Source organism: Watersipora subatra, chromosome 3 (assembly GCF_963576615.1).
Source record: "Watersipora subatra chromosome 3, tzWatSuba1.1, whole genome shotgun sequence".
Taxonomy (NCBI): Eukaryota; Metazoa; Bryozoa; class Gymnolaemata; order Cheilostomatida; family Watersiporidae; genus Watersipora; species Watersipora subatra.
Genome location: NC_088710.1, coordinates 34,322,665 through 34,342,962, shown reverse-complemented (window position 1 = coordinate 34,342,962; position 20,298 = coordinate 34,322,665). Strand labels below are relative to the sequence as shown.

Sequence of the window (20,298 nt, the reverse complement as noted above, 5' to 3'; positions counted from 1 at the left end):
TAAGACTCCTATAGAAGTAATACAAACAGACAGTGAGAAATCAGCAACAGCCCTAAACTGTTCCGACACCGTACCAGCTAATATCATGTCATGGACAATACCAGTGTATATTTCAACCAAAGATAATCCTGAAAAAGAAGTTCTGGTGTTTGCCTTGCTAGACTCCGGTTCAAATCGAACCTTCATCACTCAAAATACCCTTGACAAGCTCAATGTACAGACCTGTGATGCAGCTATGAAAATTAGTACACTTACTGATACTGAGGGCACTGATTCAATGCGCCAAGCGGCCTCAGGACTGCTGGTTCGTGGCTACCATCAGAGCAGAGCAAGTAGACTTCCACCGTGCATAAGCACAAGCAGAATACCTTTCAACTCAGAAGAGATACCCAATGCCACATCAGTGCAAAACTGGCCACACTTACAACATCTTGCCTCTCAGTTCATCTCTGCTCAAAAAGCAGCCAGCCTCGAGCTCAGATTGTTGATTGGAAACAATCTTCCACATGTGTTTATATCTAGACAAGAAATCAGTAGAGAAGACCATGAGCCCTTTGCTCGTCTCACTGACTTGGGTTGGATCTTGATGGGAAACGCCACAAACTCTGCACACAGCTACAACAGTTGCGCTCATACCATTCAATCTGGGACAATAGTAAACTTGGCAGTACAACAGCCAACGACTAGAAAATGTATCTCTTTTAAAATCAAAACAGAAACTCCTGACTTCCCCAACACAGATAAATTTGAACAGCAAATACTAAAAGTTCTTAGTTCTGACTTTCAAACAAATCACGCTGATGAGATAAAGACAATGTCAATTGATGATCTCAAATTCCTAAAAATTATGAAAGAGCAAATTCATAAAGATAAGCAGGGTTACATAACAATGCCATTACCATTCAAGGCTAAACCGCTCAGCATTGACACAAAAACCACTGCAATGCACAGATTTCATCTTCTTGAAAAAAAGTTCAAAAAAGATGCCATATATAAACTGCAATACCATGAATTTATGTCTGACATCATCACAAAAGGGGAAGCAGTTCTGGCAACCGACGACACTACCAACTCTTGGTATATTCCTCATTTCGGTGTCTTTCATCCTCGCAAGCCTGACCGTATTCGCGTTGTGTTTGATTGCGCTGCTAAAGTGGGAGGAGTCAGTTTAAATGACTTTCTACTACAAGGACCCGATCACATGAATGATCTTCAAGGCATTCTTCTTAGATTTCGTTTGAACCCTGTAGCCTTCATGGGTGATATAGAAAGGATGTTTCACCAATTCAAGGTGAAACCAGAGCACCAAGACTATTTACGGTTTATTTGGTATGATTGTGATGGAAATCTAGCTACTTTCAAAATGACAGTGCATCTTTTCGGAGCTAGATCTTCGCCCGCTTGCGCAACATATGGACTTCGATTTCTCGCCGATCAATATAATTCATTATTGTCTGGCCATTCTGCATCTCATCAATTTGTTCACCGCAACTTTTATGTTGATGACGGTCTCACAAGTGTCTTCAATGAGGCTGAAGCAGTTTCTCTCATTCATGAGACACGTGAACTATGTGCTGCCGGCCAGTTAAGACTTCACAAAATAGCGTCCAACAGCCGAGAAGTGATGTCACAACTTCCAAGAAGTGAGTGCGCCCGTGCCATTGCTAGTCTTGACCTATCTTCTGATTCGCTTCCCAAAGAGCGATCACTTGGTATTCTATGGGACACTGAAAAGGATAATTTCACCTTTCACCATGACACTGCTACAAAACCAGACACCCGACGGGGTGTACTATCTACGGTGGCCTCAATCTTTGACCCTCTTGGATTCCTCTCGCCATATATTTTAATTGGCAAAAACATTCTACAGGATATGTGTAGAAGTTCAGCTTCTTGGGATGATCCCCTGACAGGTGATTTATTGTCACTATGGAAGGAATGGAAAGCTTCTATTCCAGACTTAACAAACATAAGCATCCAAAGATGTTATCAACCGACAGACTTTGGCGACATCTTTAAGGCTGAGCTACATCACTTCTGTGACGCAAGTACTCGTGGTTACGGTGAGGTTAGTTATCTCAGACTAGTAAACACACAAGGACAAGTAAATTGTTCACTTGTAATGAGCAAGAGCAGAGTAGCACCAATCAAGCCCATAACCATTCCACGCATGGAACTGCAAGCAGCGGTTACCGCAGCTAAAGTGTCCAGATTTATTAAATCTGAGCTAGAGATTGATACCACAGAAACCTTTTGGACAGATTCCCAAATTGTTCTTGGGTACATTAAAAACACAACTAAAAAGTTTCATCTCTATGTGACTAATAGAGTTCAGCAGGTGAGAGACAATTCAAGTCCTGAAAATTGGTGCTATGTCCCTACAGATCAAAACCCTGCCGATCACACTTCAAGAGGCCTGACTATCACTCAGCTGTTAAAATCTAACTGGCTTACAGGTCCAGATTTTCTCTGGAAGGAACCTATGCAATTTCCTGATCAGCTGACACCCGAAGTAAAACCTGATGACCCTGAAGTCAAATCCCTTTGTGTCCAAACGATTTCTAGTCCCAGCCAAACTCTCTATCAGCGACTACAGCGATTCTCTAGTTGGAATAAAGCTATCAAAGTCACTAAATTCTTTCTCAATAGAGTAGCCAAGTTAAAGGGCACTCAACTGCCAATTAACGCACCACTCCTGTACATAGTTAAATGCATACAAGCTGAGCATTTTCCAGAAGTGCAATCTCTGACAAAAGAGCAGCCACTAAATCCAAAGAGTACAGTTTTCAACCTGAACCCTTTCCTGGATAAAAATGGAGTAATGAGAATAGGAGGTCGCCTCAATCGCAGCACAGCTCTCAGTTTTCCTGAGAAACATCCAATTCTGCTGCCCAAAAGTGGGCATTTTACTCGCCTTCTTCTTCAGCATCTTCATGAGCAAGTGGCCCATCAAGGAAGATGCTTCACATTGGCCAAGATGAGATCTTCTGGGTACTGGATAATAGGTGCCAGAAGTATAATAGCCTCTTTGATACACCAGTGTGTTACTTGTCGATCCCACCGAGCTAAACCTCCAACACCCCAAATGGCCTCACTTCCTCATGAAAGATCTAGCCCATCGCCTCCCTTCAGCTATTGTGGGATCGATTGTTTTGGACCATTCATGGTCAAAGATAGAAGGACAGAGCTAAAACGATATGGACTCATGGTAACATGCCTCGCAAGCAGAGCAGTGCACCTTGAAGTTTTGGACGATATGAGCACAACAGCCTTTGTGAACGGAATTCGAAACGTTATAGCCATTCGCGGGCCTATTAGAACAATCTGGTGTGACCAGGGCACCAACTTTGTTGGAGCTGTTCAAGATTTAACAGAAAAAGGCGTGATTGAGTTTAAACTCAATCCTCCCAGCGCCAGTCACATGGGTGGCGTTTGGGAACGTATGATCCGAACTGCTAGAAATGTCCTTCAGTCTCTTTTGAAGTCTCATAGTGATAGGCTTGACACAAGCCACCTTCGCACCTTGATGTACGAAGTCATGGCCATCATAAACTCCAGACCACTATCTGTGGTTACTGAAGAAGACATGCCTCTAAGTCCTAACATGCTTCTGACTATGAAATCTGATGTTACCCTACCGCCCCCTGGAAGCTTTGATGAGTCCGATATGTACAGTCGCAAGCGCTGGCGTGCGGTCCAACACATTGCTAATGTATTCTGGAAAAGATGGAAGACAGAATACTTATCCCAACTGCATTCTCGTCAAAAGTGGGTTCACAAGACAACAAATAATATAGCAGTAGGTGACATCGTATTAATCAAAGATGACCAAACAACAAGAAATGTCTGGTTAAAAGGCCGAGTTTCTGATTGTTACACATCTCAAGATGGACAAATACGCTCAGCTAAAGTACTGTTAGGCAACCGTGTACAGGCAAAAAACTCTGGAAAATTTCTAATCAGACCAGTTGTGAAATTGATTAAACTTTTACCAGTCAAATCAAATGATATGTGCTAGCGCCAATCATGTTGAAAATTATGAAAATTTAAGGTGGGAGTGTAAAGTTCTGCTGTCTGTTAAATTTCCTAATTTGATAGTGCACTGCAATATCTAGTCACCCTGTGTGATTCACTGTTCCTGCCCAGAGCGAATGCCAGTTGATCTGTTGATCTTGGGTGGTCTAATGATCTTGTGTGGTCTGTCTGACTTGCCACAGTGCCATACGTTTGATTAGGTGTCATTGTTTTATCAGCCTTTGAGCCAACAACATGTAGTTTTTAAGCCTCATTTTTCCATGCTGATACTTTCTTCTATCTGTATTAAGTTTCATCATTACACCAATATCTATCGCATACACATATAATCAAGAGTTAAACAGAAGGAGAATCACATACTATTTAGCAATCTCCTGAATGTGTTATTAAGGTAAATATTATATCTTTCATTTATGTGTTTTATTTTATGTTTCTAAATGGCTTTGCAGATGACTACCTGTATAATTAGCATACTTTCAATAACCTTTATTGACAATCGAGTTATTATTTTATTGTAGTTTCACGGTGTTGACAAGCATATATAATAAACTTTTAATAGAATATACACTATGCCTCATCACCCGTATGTGACAATATAACTACGAACCAGGGGATTCGCTACAGTGCCCGAGCGGTGAAAGAAAAACAACAGAATCGCCACACCTTTATATAAGCCGCTTGGCTCAAATCGTCAGAGAAAAGTAGCGGTTAATAGTCCATATTACGAAATTACGATATTTAGTATTCATATTAGTTCGGTTGGCTTCGTTCGACCGAATGGAAAAAGAAAGACCGCTCTATAATTTATTTACTGTTACTACACATATTAAATCAGTTCGCTTCGTACGACCGAAATTCGTACGACGATAAAAGGAAAGACCGCTCTATAAGGCGGACACTCAATCAAACAGACAGACAATGATTACCGTTTATATAGTAGATAGAGAACAGCGTTTTTCTAGTGGTTGCAAGAAACAAATGTTCACATGACCTTCCCGGTACACGTTGGCAATAAATATTAATTAGATGTAATTTACTACTCACTAATTTATTTAAAGAGTAGTAAATTTTATTTAATTCACTACTAATATTTACTACTAATTTAATTTTACTACTTACCCATATTAATTAAGTTTGCTTCGTATGATCGAATCGAAAAAAAAGACCGCCATATAATTTATTTATACTGCTCATATTTGGGAGTTATCGGTGACTCAATATATCGAGAAGACAACTCATACTATTAGCATATCAGTATTTATCGTCCATCCCTACGATGAATAGTAGGTTACGTATTATAATAGAGGCGTGTACTAACCGGAGATTCCCGTTAATGCGCCCTAGCGGTAAAAAAACCACAGAATAGACATGCCCTTATATAAAAGTAGCGGCTAATAGTCCGAAAAGTACGGTATTCTATAAAGCGGACAGACAGATAGACAGACAGACAACGATTGCCGTTTATATAGTAGATTGACCTTTCCTAGCTACCATATCAGCTCATGAGTTTTATGAAGATATTGACATTTCCTAGTTACCATATCAGCTCATGAGTTTTATGAGATTATTGATCTTTCCTAGCTACCATATCAGCTCATGAGTTTTATGAGAATATTAACTTTTTCTAGCTACCATATCAGCTCATGAGTTTTATGAAGATATTGACCTTTCCTAGCTACCATATCAGCTCATGGGTTTTATGAGAATATTGACCTTTCCTAGCTATCATATCAGCTCATGAGTTTTATGAAGATATTGACATTTCCTAGTTACCATATCAGCTCATAAGTTTTATGAGAATATTGACCTTTTCTAGCTACCATATCAGCTCATGAGTTTTATGAGAATATTGACCTTTCCTAGCTACCATATCAGCTCATGAGTTTTATGAGAATATTAACTTTTCCTAGCTACCATATCAGCTTTTGAGTTTTATGAGAATATTGACCTTTCCTATCTACCATGTCAGCTCATGAGTTTCATGAAAATATTGAATACCTAAAAGTAGTAAAAGATATAAATGAACTGTTCGGTGAATAAGTCTAGTTACCAATGCAAAGTCATGCATTTTTTTGATATACACATTTTAATGTGGCCCTCAGTGAACTAAACTGTAACCTGTTCTATAAATTGTCTTTGTTATGCAATCTTAAATCTTGACAGCTCTGACTGGTAAAAAAATACAATATGAAGGTAATCTACACTCAGTAAGTACTTGTTCATACTAATTTATTTTAGGTTGGGCAATATGAAGTCACTGAGAATATTGAACCTTAATTACAACAATATTGAAATTGTTCCTGAGGCTGTCACTGAGCTGAGTAAAAGATATAAATGAACTGTTCGGTGAATAAGTCTAGTTACCAATGCAAAGTCATGCATTTTTTTGATATACACATTTTAATGTGGCCCTCAGTGAACTAAACTGTAACCTGTTCTATAAATTGTCTTTGTTATGCAATCTTAAATCTTGACAGCTCTGACTGGTAAAAAAATACAATATGAAGGTAATCTACACTCAGTAAGTACTTGTTCATACTAATTTATTTTAGGTTGGGCAATATGAAGTCACTGAGAATATTGAACCTTAATTACAACAATATTGAAATTGTTCCTGAGGCTGTCACTGAGCTGAGTTCACTTGAAGAACTATACATGTCAAGGTGCAACGTAAGACAACTCCCAAAAAGGTATGTCAATAGTTTAGTAGGGTTACTCTACTAATTTTTGGAGCTGTGCTGTCTTCTCTCTTCTGTTATTCAACATATTATCCTATAGAAAGTCGTGATTCAATTGTGAAACATACATACATTGAAACTAGGTTTTGGTAAAACTAATTAAATAATGCACAGAGTGTAAAGTTTAACTAAATTTAAAAAAATTGTTGGTAGCATCACTACAAACAGTTTAGATTCTGTTAGGTTGTTTTGATGGTAATTGAACTTTTGTTCTCAAGAAATAACTTGCAACATTATTTTACAACAGACAGTATTTTAGAATCTGAAACCTTGCAAAACATGATAACTTACTATATCAGTAATGTTTATCCTGAGCACTGCCCAGTTATGAAGAGGGTAGATAGATGTAAATAAACAGAAGCAATGCTGTAAGTAAAGAAGTAACTACCATGTAACTGTAAGTTACATGTTACAGTTACAGAACCATGTAACATGCACTGTAAGTTGGGTGATTCAGTGTAAATATCAAAGTAGTAAAGTCTAAGATAATAGTGTAGGTACAAATGCAAATACCTCAATCTACTCTCATAATAACCAATCAATTTGAAGGACGGTGAATGGTAACAAAGGTGTTAAAGATGTGATTGTGTCAAAAAAGTCGATCAAATGAAATTAAGACCAATAAAAGGCTAAAACATCAGCTACAATTTCATGTCATGTTTGTCTTTGTAGACTAGCCCTGTCTAGTGATATATGCATGTGAATAATATCATTTTTTGAAATGCTCAGATTCGAGCGGGTGCCTTATTCGTAGCTTGTATAGTGACATATAGTGAAAAGAGCCCACGAGCGATAAATATAAGAGTTCTTCTTTAGCCAATCGTTGGCATGAAATTTTTATATAGGTCATGATAAATGTTATCGCTCGCAAAAAGTGTTATCTGTGAACTCGAAGATGCTCATCATTAGGGATTTTACTTAATTACTAGATCGCGCATCGACATCGGCATTTACTGAATTAATAATTGGCATCGGTAATTTACTGAATTACTGCACAGACACCTTTTATTAACGAACAGTGGAATGGTAACAATGCTCAGTTCAGCGAAGGTGACTCAAAGTTTTCTGAGCATCAGGTGGTTAAAGATTTGGCAGACAGCGTATGGTTAGAGATGACAGGTGTCAGCAACATTATGCTGCAGAGGAAGATAGAAGAATAAAGGTAAATTCAGTTTTAACTTTGATTTGAGTATATATATATATATAATTAAAAAAAAAATTGTTTCCTCACTCCTCATTGTTTCCTCTAATGCAGCTCTCCTACCAAAGACCTGGGAGTTTGAGCACTCGCCTCAAGATCTTAGCTGTTCCCAGTAGCGCACTTTTTTGCAACTCACCTGAGTTGATTGCTGTTGGTATTTAGGCAAGCCACATTTTATGCGCCGGTGTTATTGCGCCCAGTGCCCCAATAACTACTGGGATTACAGTTGTTCTTACATCCCAGCATTTTTCAATCTCTTCTCAATCTCTTATATATATATATATGTATATATATATATATCAGTCCGAGTCATATACCCTTGGACACTTATGTATTCGCGGCATCTAACTTTCGCGTTTTCACGGTGTCATCCTCTCGCGAAAGTTTCATGTGCGAAACAAACTATCATAACAAACAAGCGAAAAAGCGAAACTAAATAGCTTTGTTCATTGTTACTGTATAATTGAATTTTATAACGAAATTTATTTTAACGTTTTTAACGACCACTATAGCATCGTTAAAATATAAACCGACAAAATAATTTGACTGTCAAAATTTATTACGTTATTATTTTGCAATTATTTAGGATTATTTTCCCATTAGGAATGATTTATAATGATAGGAATTTGATGTCAATGCACATGCATTAGTTAGCGTTATCGTTTGCTGGGGACATCAATCAATGCAGTGAGCACCGTGTGTTGAAAGAAAATAAGACACATGCACTGACACTCGCAGTACTACACAAGCAGCATGGCTCTGGAAAGGTTTGGATTCACCACTGACACCTCTTCAATAACTTGTAATTTTTTGAGATTTGTTTTGTTTTAAGTGATGTGACTGACGAGACGTCTTTAAATTAAAATAGGCAAAACATGACCGCAGTTAATACGCTCAGAACAAAACATCTTTTCCTTTTGAGCGTTTTAACAAAGATCAATTTTGCGGATTTTATTTTAAGTTCATTCGGAGGCTTTTACGCTTTCGATGGGACACGGCCAAGCGGGTGATTGATAAAACTTAATCTTTTGCAAACCTTTATAAAAGTCGTTAACAAAAATATTTTGCCTCTGATGATGATAATAATGATGCCTAAGAACTACTAGAAGTTGATGTTTGTCTCTATGGCTTGGAATGAAGTGACATTCTACAGCAGTAAAAACCGCGTCCATGGTCGTTGGGCAAATAACTTTTCGAATAAAGGATGTTGAGGTCGAGTTATCTGAAGGAATTTATCATTGCGTTGGAACTGACCAAACAAATCCGTTTGAGTTGACCTTGTGTTTGAGATGAAATGTTACATTTTATCTGAGGGCGAGTTTTTCGAGTTGGACTGTACTTACCGTAAAAAATTCCCAAAAAGTTGGGGTGGCTCAGCCGGCCGGTCAGATCTAAAAAAGATAACGATTTGTGAGTTTCTAGCCCGTAGTTCCTAACTCGGTTTGAAAACTGTGTAACTGTGTTGGCGATTATATGTAATCAGTAATACCATGGACGTAATGGATTTATTTAATAAAAATATAACTGTTTTGTAGCTAGACTAATAATTGCTGAAAAGTCAGGTTCCAATATGTATTTAATAGAAATATAACTGTTTTGTAGCTAGGCTAATAATTGCTGAAAAGTCAGGTTCAAATTTGTATTGTAATTAGAAAAAAAAGTAAAACGGTTTTGTGGGCAAGCCTAAACCTGCTGTAGTCATACAAAATAACCGTTTTGCAATGTAGTACATACGTAATAGTTCGTAATAATATTATCAATGTACAAGCTCTATTCAAAAGTATACTAAAAACCATTTACAACAACAGCCTACTACAACTACTCAGTGCAACTAGCATTAGCAGTTTTGTAGTTGCGTAGAAACGACCGTATCAACGCGCAGTTATATTGTAGGCGCCGAAATTAGTTTACGTGTACATTCCGCAACTGATTTAGGAATTGCGGCTAGAAACTCACAAATCGTTATCTTTTTTAGATCTGACCCAGCCGGCCAGCTGCCCCAGTGGAAACTGGCCTGTTGATAGTCCAAGAAACAAATGGCAGCAAGCGATCAAATTGCATTATCGACCTTGCCCACACCATTCTACCTGCAGTTCACAATTACAAACTAGTCGCAAATTGAAATTTTTTTTATCGGTGAACCGAACCTGAGGAATATAATTATGTTTGTTCCACTGCATTTATTTTCACATCACTATAATTTCGCACTCATCAAAGCTGCGAAATTAAGTTGCTTCGAAATTTTACTCTGTGAGCTACTCACGAAACTAAATACTAGCGAAATATAAGTGTCCTAGGGTATATATAGTTCCTACCGCCATATATATATATGGCGATAGGAACTATATGTATATAGTTCCTATCGCCACATATATATATATATATGGCGATAGGAACTATATATATATAGTTCCTATCGCCATATACATGTATATATATGGCGATAGGAAAGATGGCAGTAGGGGACTCAAAAGTGTACAGCAGACAGTGAAGGAGGAAGAGCAAAGCATCAAAGCCTATGCAGCCTCTATGGCCACTTCAGATAAGTTGCTAGCTGAATTTCAATCGGCTGCTCTTACAATGGACCTTCACCCTGATGATGAGGAAATTGACTGGCACACGAAACCTCTTCATGGTGCTTACCACCGACAAATATTTAAGGTTGGCGATCTACACCAGACATATATGTGGCTGAACAAAGGAAACCTAACGGCCAATACAGAGTTGCTAACCATGGCAGCCCAGGAGCAAGTGCTCCCAACAAGGCAAATCCAAACAAAAATCTATCACACTAGAGACGATCCTAGAGGCAGACTGTGCAAAGATGCACCTGAGACTATCCAACACATCATCAGTGGATGCAAGCAGCTAGCAGGAGATGCATACACTGAGCGGCATAATCATGTCGCAGGTGTTGTGTATAGAAGTCTATGTGACGAGTAGCACCACCGTAATAAACCACAGCACTGGTGGGAAACTTCTGGTAAGGTTAATGAAAATGATCGCGCTAAGATCCTCTGGGACTTCTACATCCGGACTGACAAGCATGTCCTAGCAAACCAACCAGATATAGTGGTGGTGGACAAGGAGAACAAGAGAGCTACTATAATAGATATAGCAGTACCCAATGACTACAATATAGACAGCAAAGAAAAAGAAAAGATAGAGAAATGTCTCCCTCTTGGAGAAGAGATTGAAAAATGCTGGGATGTAAGAACAACTGTAATCCCAGTAGTCATTGGGGCACTGGGCGCAATAACACCGGCGCATAAAATGTGGCTTGCCCAAATACCAACAGCATTCAACTCAGGTGAGTTGCAGAAAAGTGCGCTACTGGGAACAGCTAGGATCTTGAGGCGAGTGCTCAAACTCCCAGGTCTCTGGTAGGAGACCCGAGTTAGAGCAGAAACTACCACCCATACGGGTTAACCGGGGTGAGGAATCAATTTTTTTATATATACAATGTATATATATACTAAACTAAAGGTAATAATTTTACTACTCATTAATAAATTTACTAATTAATAAAATTATAACTTTTTCCTATCGCCAATCATCATTTCGTAACTATTTTATCGTTTCGTCTAGCTATACTAATATTTGATTCAAATTTTCTTTGGCAGTTTTGCTAGTAAATTACATTTATGATTAGAATTTATGTTCACCTCTCACTTGTAGAAAGTGAGGATTGATCAATGCTGATCATTAACTCCCAGAAACAAAGCTTTGAATTGTTGGCTTGGCGTACTAATGCTTTTGTTAAACATTTGTTTACTTTATAATTTTAAACACTCAATCTACCTAACTCCCAAATTGAAAGCTTTCAGTAGATACACGTTAGAACGAAATATCTATGAATGACATGTTTATTACATTCGTTTTATTGATTACAGGATGTTTATGTGGCGCCACCAGTGGGGCAGTTGTAGTAGTGTGGCGACTGCCATACACGAAAAAGAGAGACGCGAATGTGTGCTGCCCAAACTATGATATGTTCTGTTTGAGTTTGCTGTAGTAGATTAATTTTTCCTATTATATGTGCTGAAACTATGTGAATGGCTAAGACTTGGATGAATGTTTTTAATAAAAACAATATGCTGGGATGAAAAATTGTTTGTCTTGTAAAAATCATATAATGAATCAATATTGTTGAAGATAATGCAACACATGATTTGCAGAACATATTGAATACATCATAGCCTCGTTACTACCTGTGCTGAAATCTTGTCTGATAGATGGATTTATGAAGTGTAATCAGAGCTGTATTGACAGGTACTTTTGAATAGCTCGACTCAATTTCAACAGATCAAGTATTAAGAGCTCAAAGATTTTATGCTCCGTGCTACTAAGTGAAGACAGTTGAGTCCACAACCCCCCAACCAGGTTTAAGGATGGCTTTGTTAACCCTTTGCCAGAATTGGTAGGTTAATTGAATTCAAAGAAATTGACGTTGTTTTCCATTAACTTTTTCGGCCAACCCATAAAACTATTTGTTTCGTATTTGAATCAACCAATCAAATGTGTCCAATAAATCATTTTTTTACAAATTTATACAAGTATTGACTAGATAATGTTGACTATACATGCCTTTTGTAGGGAGGCAGTTGGTTTTGCCATATATTCGCACATATTCTTTTTAATGGTCAACTTACAACAAATATCACATTACAGATATTTGGTATCAAAAGATTCACCATGTCTTACTTTGCTGTGTTGCAAGTTCTAAATATGTGGAAATGTGACTACAAGCTCTTAAAAGCTCAAAAACGAACAGTTAATCGCAGCCATCACGGAAATGTCGTAGATTAGAACCTTTAGTCAACCTTTAAAGATGCGGCTTGCTTATTTTATTTAATAACTAGTTTCCGGTGTGGATAGCAACTGAGAACTTCGCTAATACAAAGGCCGTTATGAAATAAGTTAATTTGACGACCTAATTACCGTAAACTGGCAGCATCGTAGTCCGTACTCGGATGTTTACACAGCTTCTAGAGAAAACTAATATGACAATCTTTTAATTATCTTAATTTGAGGCCTTTGAAAAATTTATAATAATGTATCTGTAACTAGATTTAACATTTTATTCTAGCAATCATGAGCAAAAACAAAATAAAGTATATGCCAATAAAGCTGCACAGGGCTAGAGTTTTATCGCAATAGTCGATGTGAATACGAGTGAAACAGATAGACTTTAACTATATACATCATTTTGGGCAAGTTTGGGCTCATCCTTTTTTATCTGAGCGTTTTACCGTGATCAATTTTTGTCGATTTTAATCTTCAAATATCTTGACAATAAAATCGCCTAAGACAACAAATAACATTTCAACTGATAGGAAAAAATTGATACTTTCTGTTGAAGTCGATCACATCTTTAATCAGTGAAATCAGTTTTAACTTGTTATTTTACGTAAATATTTTATAGCAAATTTAAATCTTGATTTTTCTACCATGTAGAAAATTATGAAGGTGAGCTACACTCAGTAAGTACTTCTTCACGGTAAAATATTTTAGGTTGGGCAATATAAAGTCACTGAGAGTATTGAAACTTCGTGGCGGCAACATTGAAGTTGTTCCTGAGGCTATCACTGAGTTGAGTTCACTTGAAGACCTAAACATATCATCATGCAATATAAGACAACTACCAGAGAGGTATGTCAATAGATTAGTAGGGCTACTCCACTAATTCCCGAAACTACTGTCTCCACTCCTCTGTTATACAAAGTCTGATGCAATATAAACTCCTGAGTTAATTTAAGTTATTATAAAAATATCATAAGTTAATAACCCTTGATATCTTATATATTGATATAAAGTAGGTTTGAACACAGTCAGTGAAATTAGGTAATGAGAAAACTTATTAAATAATTTTAAGAGTTTTTAAATTTAATAAACTTATAAACTCATTCTTGGGGTTTTAAAGTTTTATTAAATCGTAGCAAAATGTGAATTGTTGGTAGGACCATTAACAACAGTTTAGACTTTGTAACGCTGACACGCTTCTAATTTGACTAGTACTTTTTTTAAATAAATCCGTGGACCGTTATTTGAAAACAGAAAGCACTTTGGAAGCTGAAGTACCGGAAAAATAAATTTATGTATTCTCTCACTCTTTGAACCACAACTACCTATTAAGAGGACCATAGATAATTTGGATATTTAATAATTTTTCAATACTCATTTAGCAAGAATAAAAATTAGAGAGGCAACAATTCTAGACAAGATTGAGTCTACTGTCTCAACAGTCCAAGCTGTTAATGTCATTACTTTCTGCATTCATAATTGGAAGTAAAAATCTATCTCTTTAACCTTGTGTAATAAAATGATATTTTGAATGCTTTTGGCGCAGCTATGAATTTTATGGGCAAGTCTATTAATAGTTGCATACCTTTAATGCTTTTACCAAGTGTAGTTTCCCTTTAATTTTTTTATTTGTCGTGTTTCCATTTTCATCCTTTCATTAATTATCTTCGTCATTTTTGTGTCTTGAAACAGTTTGCCAATTTATGAGCATTTTTTATTTTGTCTCAATAAATTACTACAAGGATGTCTGGTTGTAGCATCTGGTGACTCCAGTGACAATCACCCTGGTAGTTGACCAATAGTATCTGATGGCTACCTGCGCCGTAGGTAGAGTGTTTGATCATGGTGCCATAGCATATTGTGGCAGTAGACAGTTTGAGGACAGTTGTCAGGGCATAGCATTTGGTAGTTACCTATCCTGGAAGTTGGTGGCTGGGAAGTCCAGCCATAGTATTTTGCCATGGCTTGGCAATGATAGAGCAGGTAGTCTTGGCATAGTATCTGGAAAATCCTGGTTGGCCGATACACAGACTCTGGAAGAGAAAGGCAAAGCTATCCTAGCAATAGCTTTCCTATCTACTATATCAGCTCATGAGTTTTATGAGAATATTAACCTTTTCTAGCTACCATATCAGCTCATGAGTTTTATGAGAATATTGACCTTTCCTAGCTACCATATCAGCTCATGAGTTTTATGAGAATAGTGACCTTTCCTAGCTACCATATCAGCTCATGAGTTTTATGAGAATATTAACCTTTTCTAGCTACCATATCAGCTCATGAGTTTTATGAGAATATTGACCTTTCCTAGCTACCATATCAGCTCATGAGTTTTATGAGAATAGTGACCTTTCCTAGCTACCATATCAGCTCATGAGTTTTATGAGAATATTACCCTTTCCTAGCTACCATATCAGCTCATGAGTTTTATGAGAATATTGACCTTTCCTAGCTACCATATCAGCTCATGAGTTTTATGAGAATAGTGACCTTTCCTAGCTACCATATCAGCTCATGAGTTTTATCAGAATATTACCCTTTCCTAGCTACCATATCAGCTCATGAGTTTTATGAGAATAGTGACCTTTCCTAGCTACCATATCAGCTCATGAGTTTTATGAGAATATTACCCTTTCCTAGCTACCATATCAGCTCATGAGTTTTATGAGGATAGTGACCTTTCCTAGCTACCATATCAGCTCATGAGTTTTATGAGAATGTTACCCTTTCCTAGTTACCATATCAGCTCATGAGTTTTATGAGAATATTGACCTTTCCTAGCTACCATATCAGCTCATGAGTTTTATGAGAATAGTGACCTTTCCTAGCTACCATATCAGCTCATGAGTTTTATGAGAATATTACCCTTTCCTAGTTACCATATCAGCTCATGAGTTTTAAGAGAATAGTGACCCTTCCTAGCTACCATATCAGCTCATGAGTTTTATGAGAATAGTGACCCTTCCTAGCTACCATATCAACTCATGAGTTTTATGAGAATATTAACCTTTCCTAGCTACCATATCAGCTCATGGGTTTTATGTGAATATTGACTTTTCCTAGTTACCATATCAGCTCATGAGTTTCATGAGATTATTGACTTTTCCTAGATACCATATCAGCTCATAAGTTTAATGTGAATATTGACCTTTCCTAGCTACCATATCAGCTCATGAGTTTTATGAGAATAGTGACCCTTCCTAGCTACCATATCAACTCATGAGTTTTATGAGAATATTGACCATTTCTAGATACCATATCAGCTCATGAGTTTTATGAGAATATTGACCATTTCTAGATACCATATCAGCTCATGAGTTTTATGAGAATATTGACCTTTCCTAGCTACCATATCAGCTCATGGGTTTTATGGGAATATTGACCTCTCCTAGTTACCATATCAGCTCATGAGTTTATGGGAATATTGACCTTTCCTAGATACTATATCAGCTCATGAGTTTTCTGAGAATATTGACCTTTCCTAGCTACCATATCAGCTCATGGGTTTTATGAGAATATTGACCTTTCCTAGCTATCATATCAGCTCATGAGTTTTAAGAGAATAGTGACCCTTCCTAGCTACCATATCAACTCATGAGTTTTATGAGAATATTGACCATTTCTAGATACCATATCAGCTCATGAGTTTCATGAGAATATTGACTTTTCCTAGATACCATATCAGCTCATGAGTTTTATGGGAATATTGACCTTTCCTAGATACCATATCAGCTCATGAGTTTTATGAGAATATTGAATATCTATAATAAAAACATAATTAAACTGTCTGGTGAATTAGTTTAAAAGAACAAATAGGTGCTACTTATGACATGTATATCTTTCATAAACACATGTCAAGTGCCTATTAGTAGAATTAGTTGTGACTCATTCTATAAATTAGTTCTGTTATGCCGTTTTAAATCGGTACACCTATTATAGCGGGTAAAACATATATTAGGAAGGTAAACAACACTCAGGAAGTACTTGTTCATGGTAATTTGTTTTAGTTTGAGGAATATGAAGTCATTGAGAATATTCAATGTTGATGACAGCAATTTTGAAGTTGTTCCTGAGGCTGTCACTGAGCTGAGCTCACTTGAAGAACTACACATGTCTTCATGCAATATAACACAACTCCCAAAGAGGTATGTCAAAAAATTAGCACACCCACTCCATTATTTCTTGAGAAAGTACTGTCTCCACCCCTCTGTCATTCAAAATCTGTTGTGATAGAATTTCATGATTTCTTTTAGAAACATACATACAATGAATTTAGGCTTTTTAAATATTAGTGAAATAATGTGCTGAGTTGTAAAGTTTAATTAAACTTTAACAAGATACAAATTAGCAACATACAAATTAATAAGATATAAAATTTTGGTTTCATAACTATAAACTGTTGAAACTCTTGGAGGTTGCTACAATTTTAATTGTTTTTTTTTTATAAAAATAACTTGCAACATTATTTTAAAACGAACTCCCAAGTTTGAAGCTTAAGCCTTGCAAGAGATAATATTTTAATATATCAGTAATGTTTATCCTGAGTACTGTCCAGTTATGGTGTGGGTAGATAAAGGTAAATAATATGAAGTAATGGTGTAAGTAAATAAGTAAGTACCATGTTGGCACTGTAAGTTGGGTGATTCGGTGTAACTATCAAAGTAGTAGAGTCTGAGATAATAATGTAGGTACAAATGTAAATACCTAAATCTACTCTCATGATAACCAATCAATTTGAAGGACTGTGACTGGTAAAAATGTGTTAATCTGTGAAGTCAGTTGTAACTTGTTCTGTTATGTACATATTCTATTGAAAATTTAAATCTTGACAGCTCTGACAGGTGCAAAAGAACAATACAGAAGATAAAGTACACCTAATAAGTCCTTTTCCATGTTATTTATGTTTATTTATTTTATGTTATTTATTTTAGGTTGGGCAATATGAAGTCACTGAGAATATTGCAACTTCATGGCAACAATATTGAAGTTGTTCCTGAGGCTATCACTGAGCTTAGTTCACTTGAAGAACTGAAAATTTCCTGCTGCAAGATAAGACAACTACCAGATAGGTATGTCAATAGATTAGTAGGGCTTCGCTACTAACTTTTGAAACAATTGTTTCTGCTCCTCTGTTATTCATCATCTGCTGATGCGATAAAAACTCACGAGTTGAATTCAAGTCACAATCTACATATATAAATCTCAAAGTTTGTCTGTCACTGTTTGTCGTCTGTCTGTCACTGTTCGTTTGTCGTCTGTCTGTCACTGTTCGTTTGTCGTCTGTCTAGATTTAGCGAATTAAATCTAGGAATGAAAAATGTGCTAGTAGTGGATTTGAACTCGTCATGAATGCAACCAAAAGTTGGTAAACACCCACACCTGACCGCAAGACTAATCACCTACTCTTACCATTTCCATTGTTCTTACCATGTACTGTATACTGTATATCCTTTTTACGACTGCACATGCTAAATTAGTAATTAATACAGTGTGTTCGGGTCACAATGCCCTTGTTAAGATATTTTTCACATTACTACATGGATTATGAAGTTTTTCCGTCTTTCCATTCAAGGATGAAATTACCTTTTGCATTTGTTATTTTTTTGAAAGTTAATTTTTTTACCATTGCATATTTTTTTGATTTGTAATTTTGAAATGTGCAATTTCAAATGTGCCGTTTCATTCATATTTTTGGTTTTGGTAAATCTGTAAAAGTTAAATGCTTTTCACGTGGACAGTTGTATTATTTGAAGTAAGAATTGCCTCTACATTCTCTCTCCATTCAAGTATCAGACAAAGAAGGTCTGATATCTCTTTTTTCGTTTGTACCAGTATCAAGAGGTACCAGTATCAAGAGGTACCAGCATCGTCCATCAAAACTTTGAATGCAATGAGCTTCTGCTGCAACAGTAACCTTTTTATACACAAATAATAATACATTCACCTAATAATATCATAAGATGTAATGACACAATGTAATGAAATGTAATGTATTTTATATATTGATATAGAGTAGGTTTTAGTACCTACAGTCAAATTAGGAAATGAGCAAACTTATAAAATAGTTCTCAGTGTGTTAAAGTTTCAATAAATCTTAACAAAATACAATTTGTTAGTAGCTTCCCTACAAACGGTTTCAATTTTGTAATGGTGACATAATTCTACAATGATTCTGTAATTATTGTAATTACTGCATGTGTAATTTGACTTACAGTTTTTAAAAATGAATTAAGGGATGTTGTTTGAAATCAAAAAGTACTTGGGAAGCTCAAGTACTTACTCAGACAGAATAAACTTATGTATGTGCTTTTTGGAACAACTACTTATTAAGAGGACTATAAATAATTTAAATATTTATAATCTAAATCTTAAATATTTAATTTAAATACTTTGTCTAGACTTCTAAGTGGCAGGTTCGAAGGACTGTGAACGGCTTGGTAAAGTAATATAGAGAAAGGCTTGATGCTGATCTTGTTTGTTAGCATTCCAGCTAACTTTTGTTAGCTGTGTAGCTTTAGTAGTAGCTAGTTCCCTAGATAAAAGAGTCTTTTGCTACATTGATTTGCCAGAATAAATCTACACGAACCAAAGGGCACAGTTTAGGAGTTAACTAATGACTCAGCTGTGCCAGCTCTGGTGTGTGGAGAAGTTGCACACTACCCCATACCACCCTCAGGCAAATGGAATAGTGGAGCACGATAATCGGCAACTGGGCCACTCACTCAAAGCACTGCAGCTAAACAGAGGCCAAGAGGAATGGGATGTGTTGCTCTCCAGCAGATGAGGGTGTCCCAGGATACACCACATTTAGCCTAAGGGGATACAACACATTTAGTCACAGGGGATACAACACATTTAGCCACAGGGGAAACAACACATTTAGCCACAGGGGAAACAACACATTTAGCCACAGGGGAAATAACACATTTAGCCACAGGGGAAATAACACATTTAGCCACAGGGGAGATACAACACATTTAGCCACAGGGGAAATAACACATTTAGCCACAGGAGATACAACACATTTAGCCACAAGAGATACAACACATTTAGCCACAGGAGATACACTACATTTAGCCACAGAGAATACAACACATTTAGCCACAGGGGATACAACACATTAAGCCACAGGAGAAACAACACATTTAGCCACAGGAGAAACAACACATTTAGCCACAGGAGAAACAACACATTTAGCCACAGGAGAAACAACACATTTAGCCACAGGAGAAACAACACATTTAGCCACAGGAGAAACAACACATTTAGCCACAGGAGAAACAACACATGTGTTAAAGTTTAGATCAAAGCTGCGCCTGCTAATTCTGCTAGTCTTCCATCCTTCACCTATGGAATCTCAGCTGTCTCATGAGTCTGTGGTGGAGTTACTCAAAAGACTAGAGAAGCTACACACTACCCTCCGACAGCCACAGATGAAAATCAGGCAAGAAGACAGAGGTGCTACCTATCTACTCTCTTGGTAACTGGGTTTGGATGGTAAATTAGCCGCGGAAGAGGGGA

The 20,298-nt window shown here is 36.8% G+C and overlaps 1 protein-coding gene across 1 annotated transcript; it reads left to right on the top strand.

Annotated features, from left to right (window-relative positions):
• The first annotated feature begins 235 nt into the window (after positions 1-235).
• LOC137390539 (uncharacterized) lies at positions 236-20,261 on the top strand. The gene is made up of 7 exons (XM_068076867.1): positions 236-3,768; positions 6,588-6,725; positions 13,489-13,626; positions 16,785-16,922; positions 17,709-17,846; positions 18,086-18,138; positions 20,110-20,261. Exons 1-7 carry the CDS (start codon positions 236-238, stop codon positions 20,259-20,261), a joined length of 4,290 nt encoding a protein of 1,429 aa, XP_067932968.1.
• The last annotated feature ends 37 nt before the right edge of the window (positions 20,262-20,298 follow it).

Coding starts and splice junctions, on each gene's coding strand:
- LOC137390539 (XM_068076867.1), top strand. CDS start 236: ATGAAAATTAGTACACTTACTGATACTGAGGGCACTGATTCAATGCGC. Junction 6,726..13,488: donor GTAAGACAACTCCCAAAAAG/GTATGTCAATAG, acceptor AAAATATTTTAG/GTTGGGCAATATAAAGTCAC. Junction 13,627..16,784: donor ATAAGACAACTACCAGAGAG/GTATGTCAATAG, acceptor AATTTGTTTTAG/TTTGAGGAATATGAAGTCAT.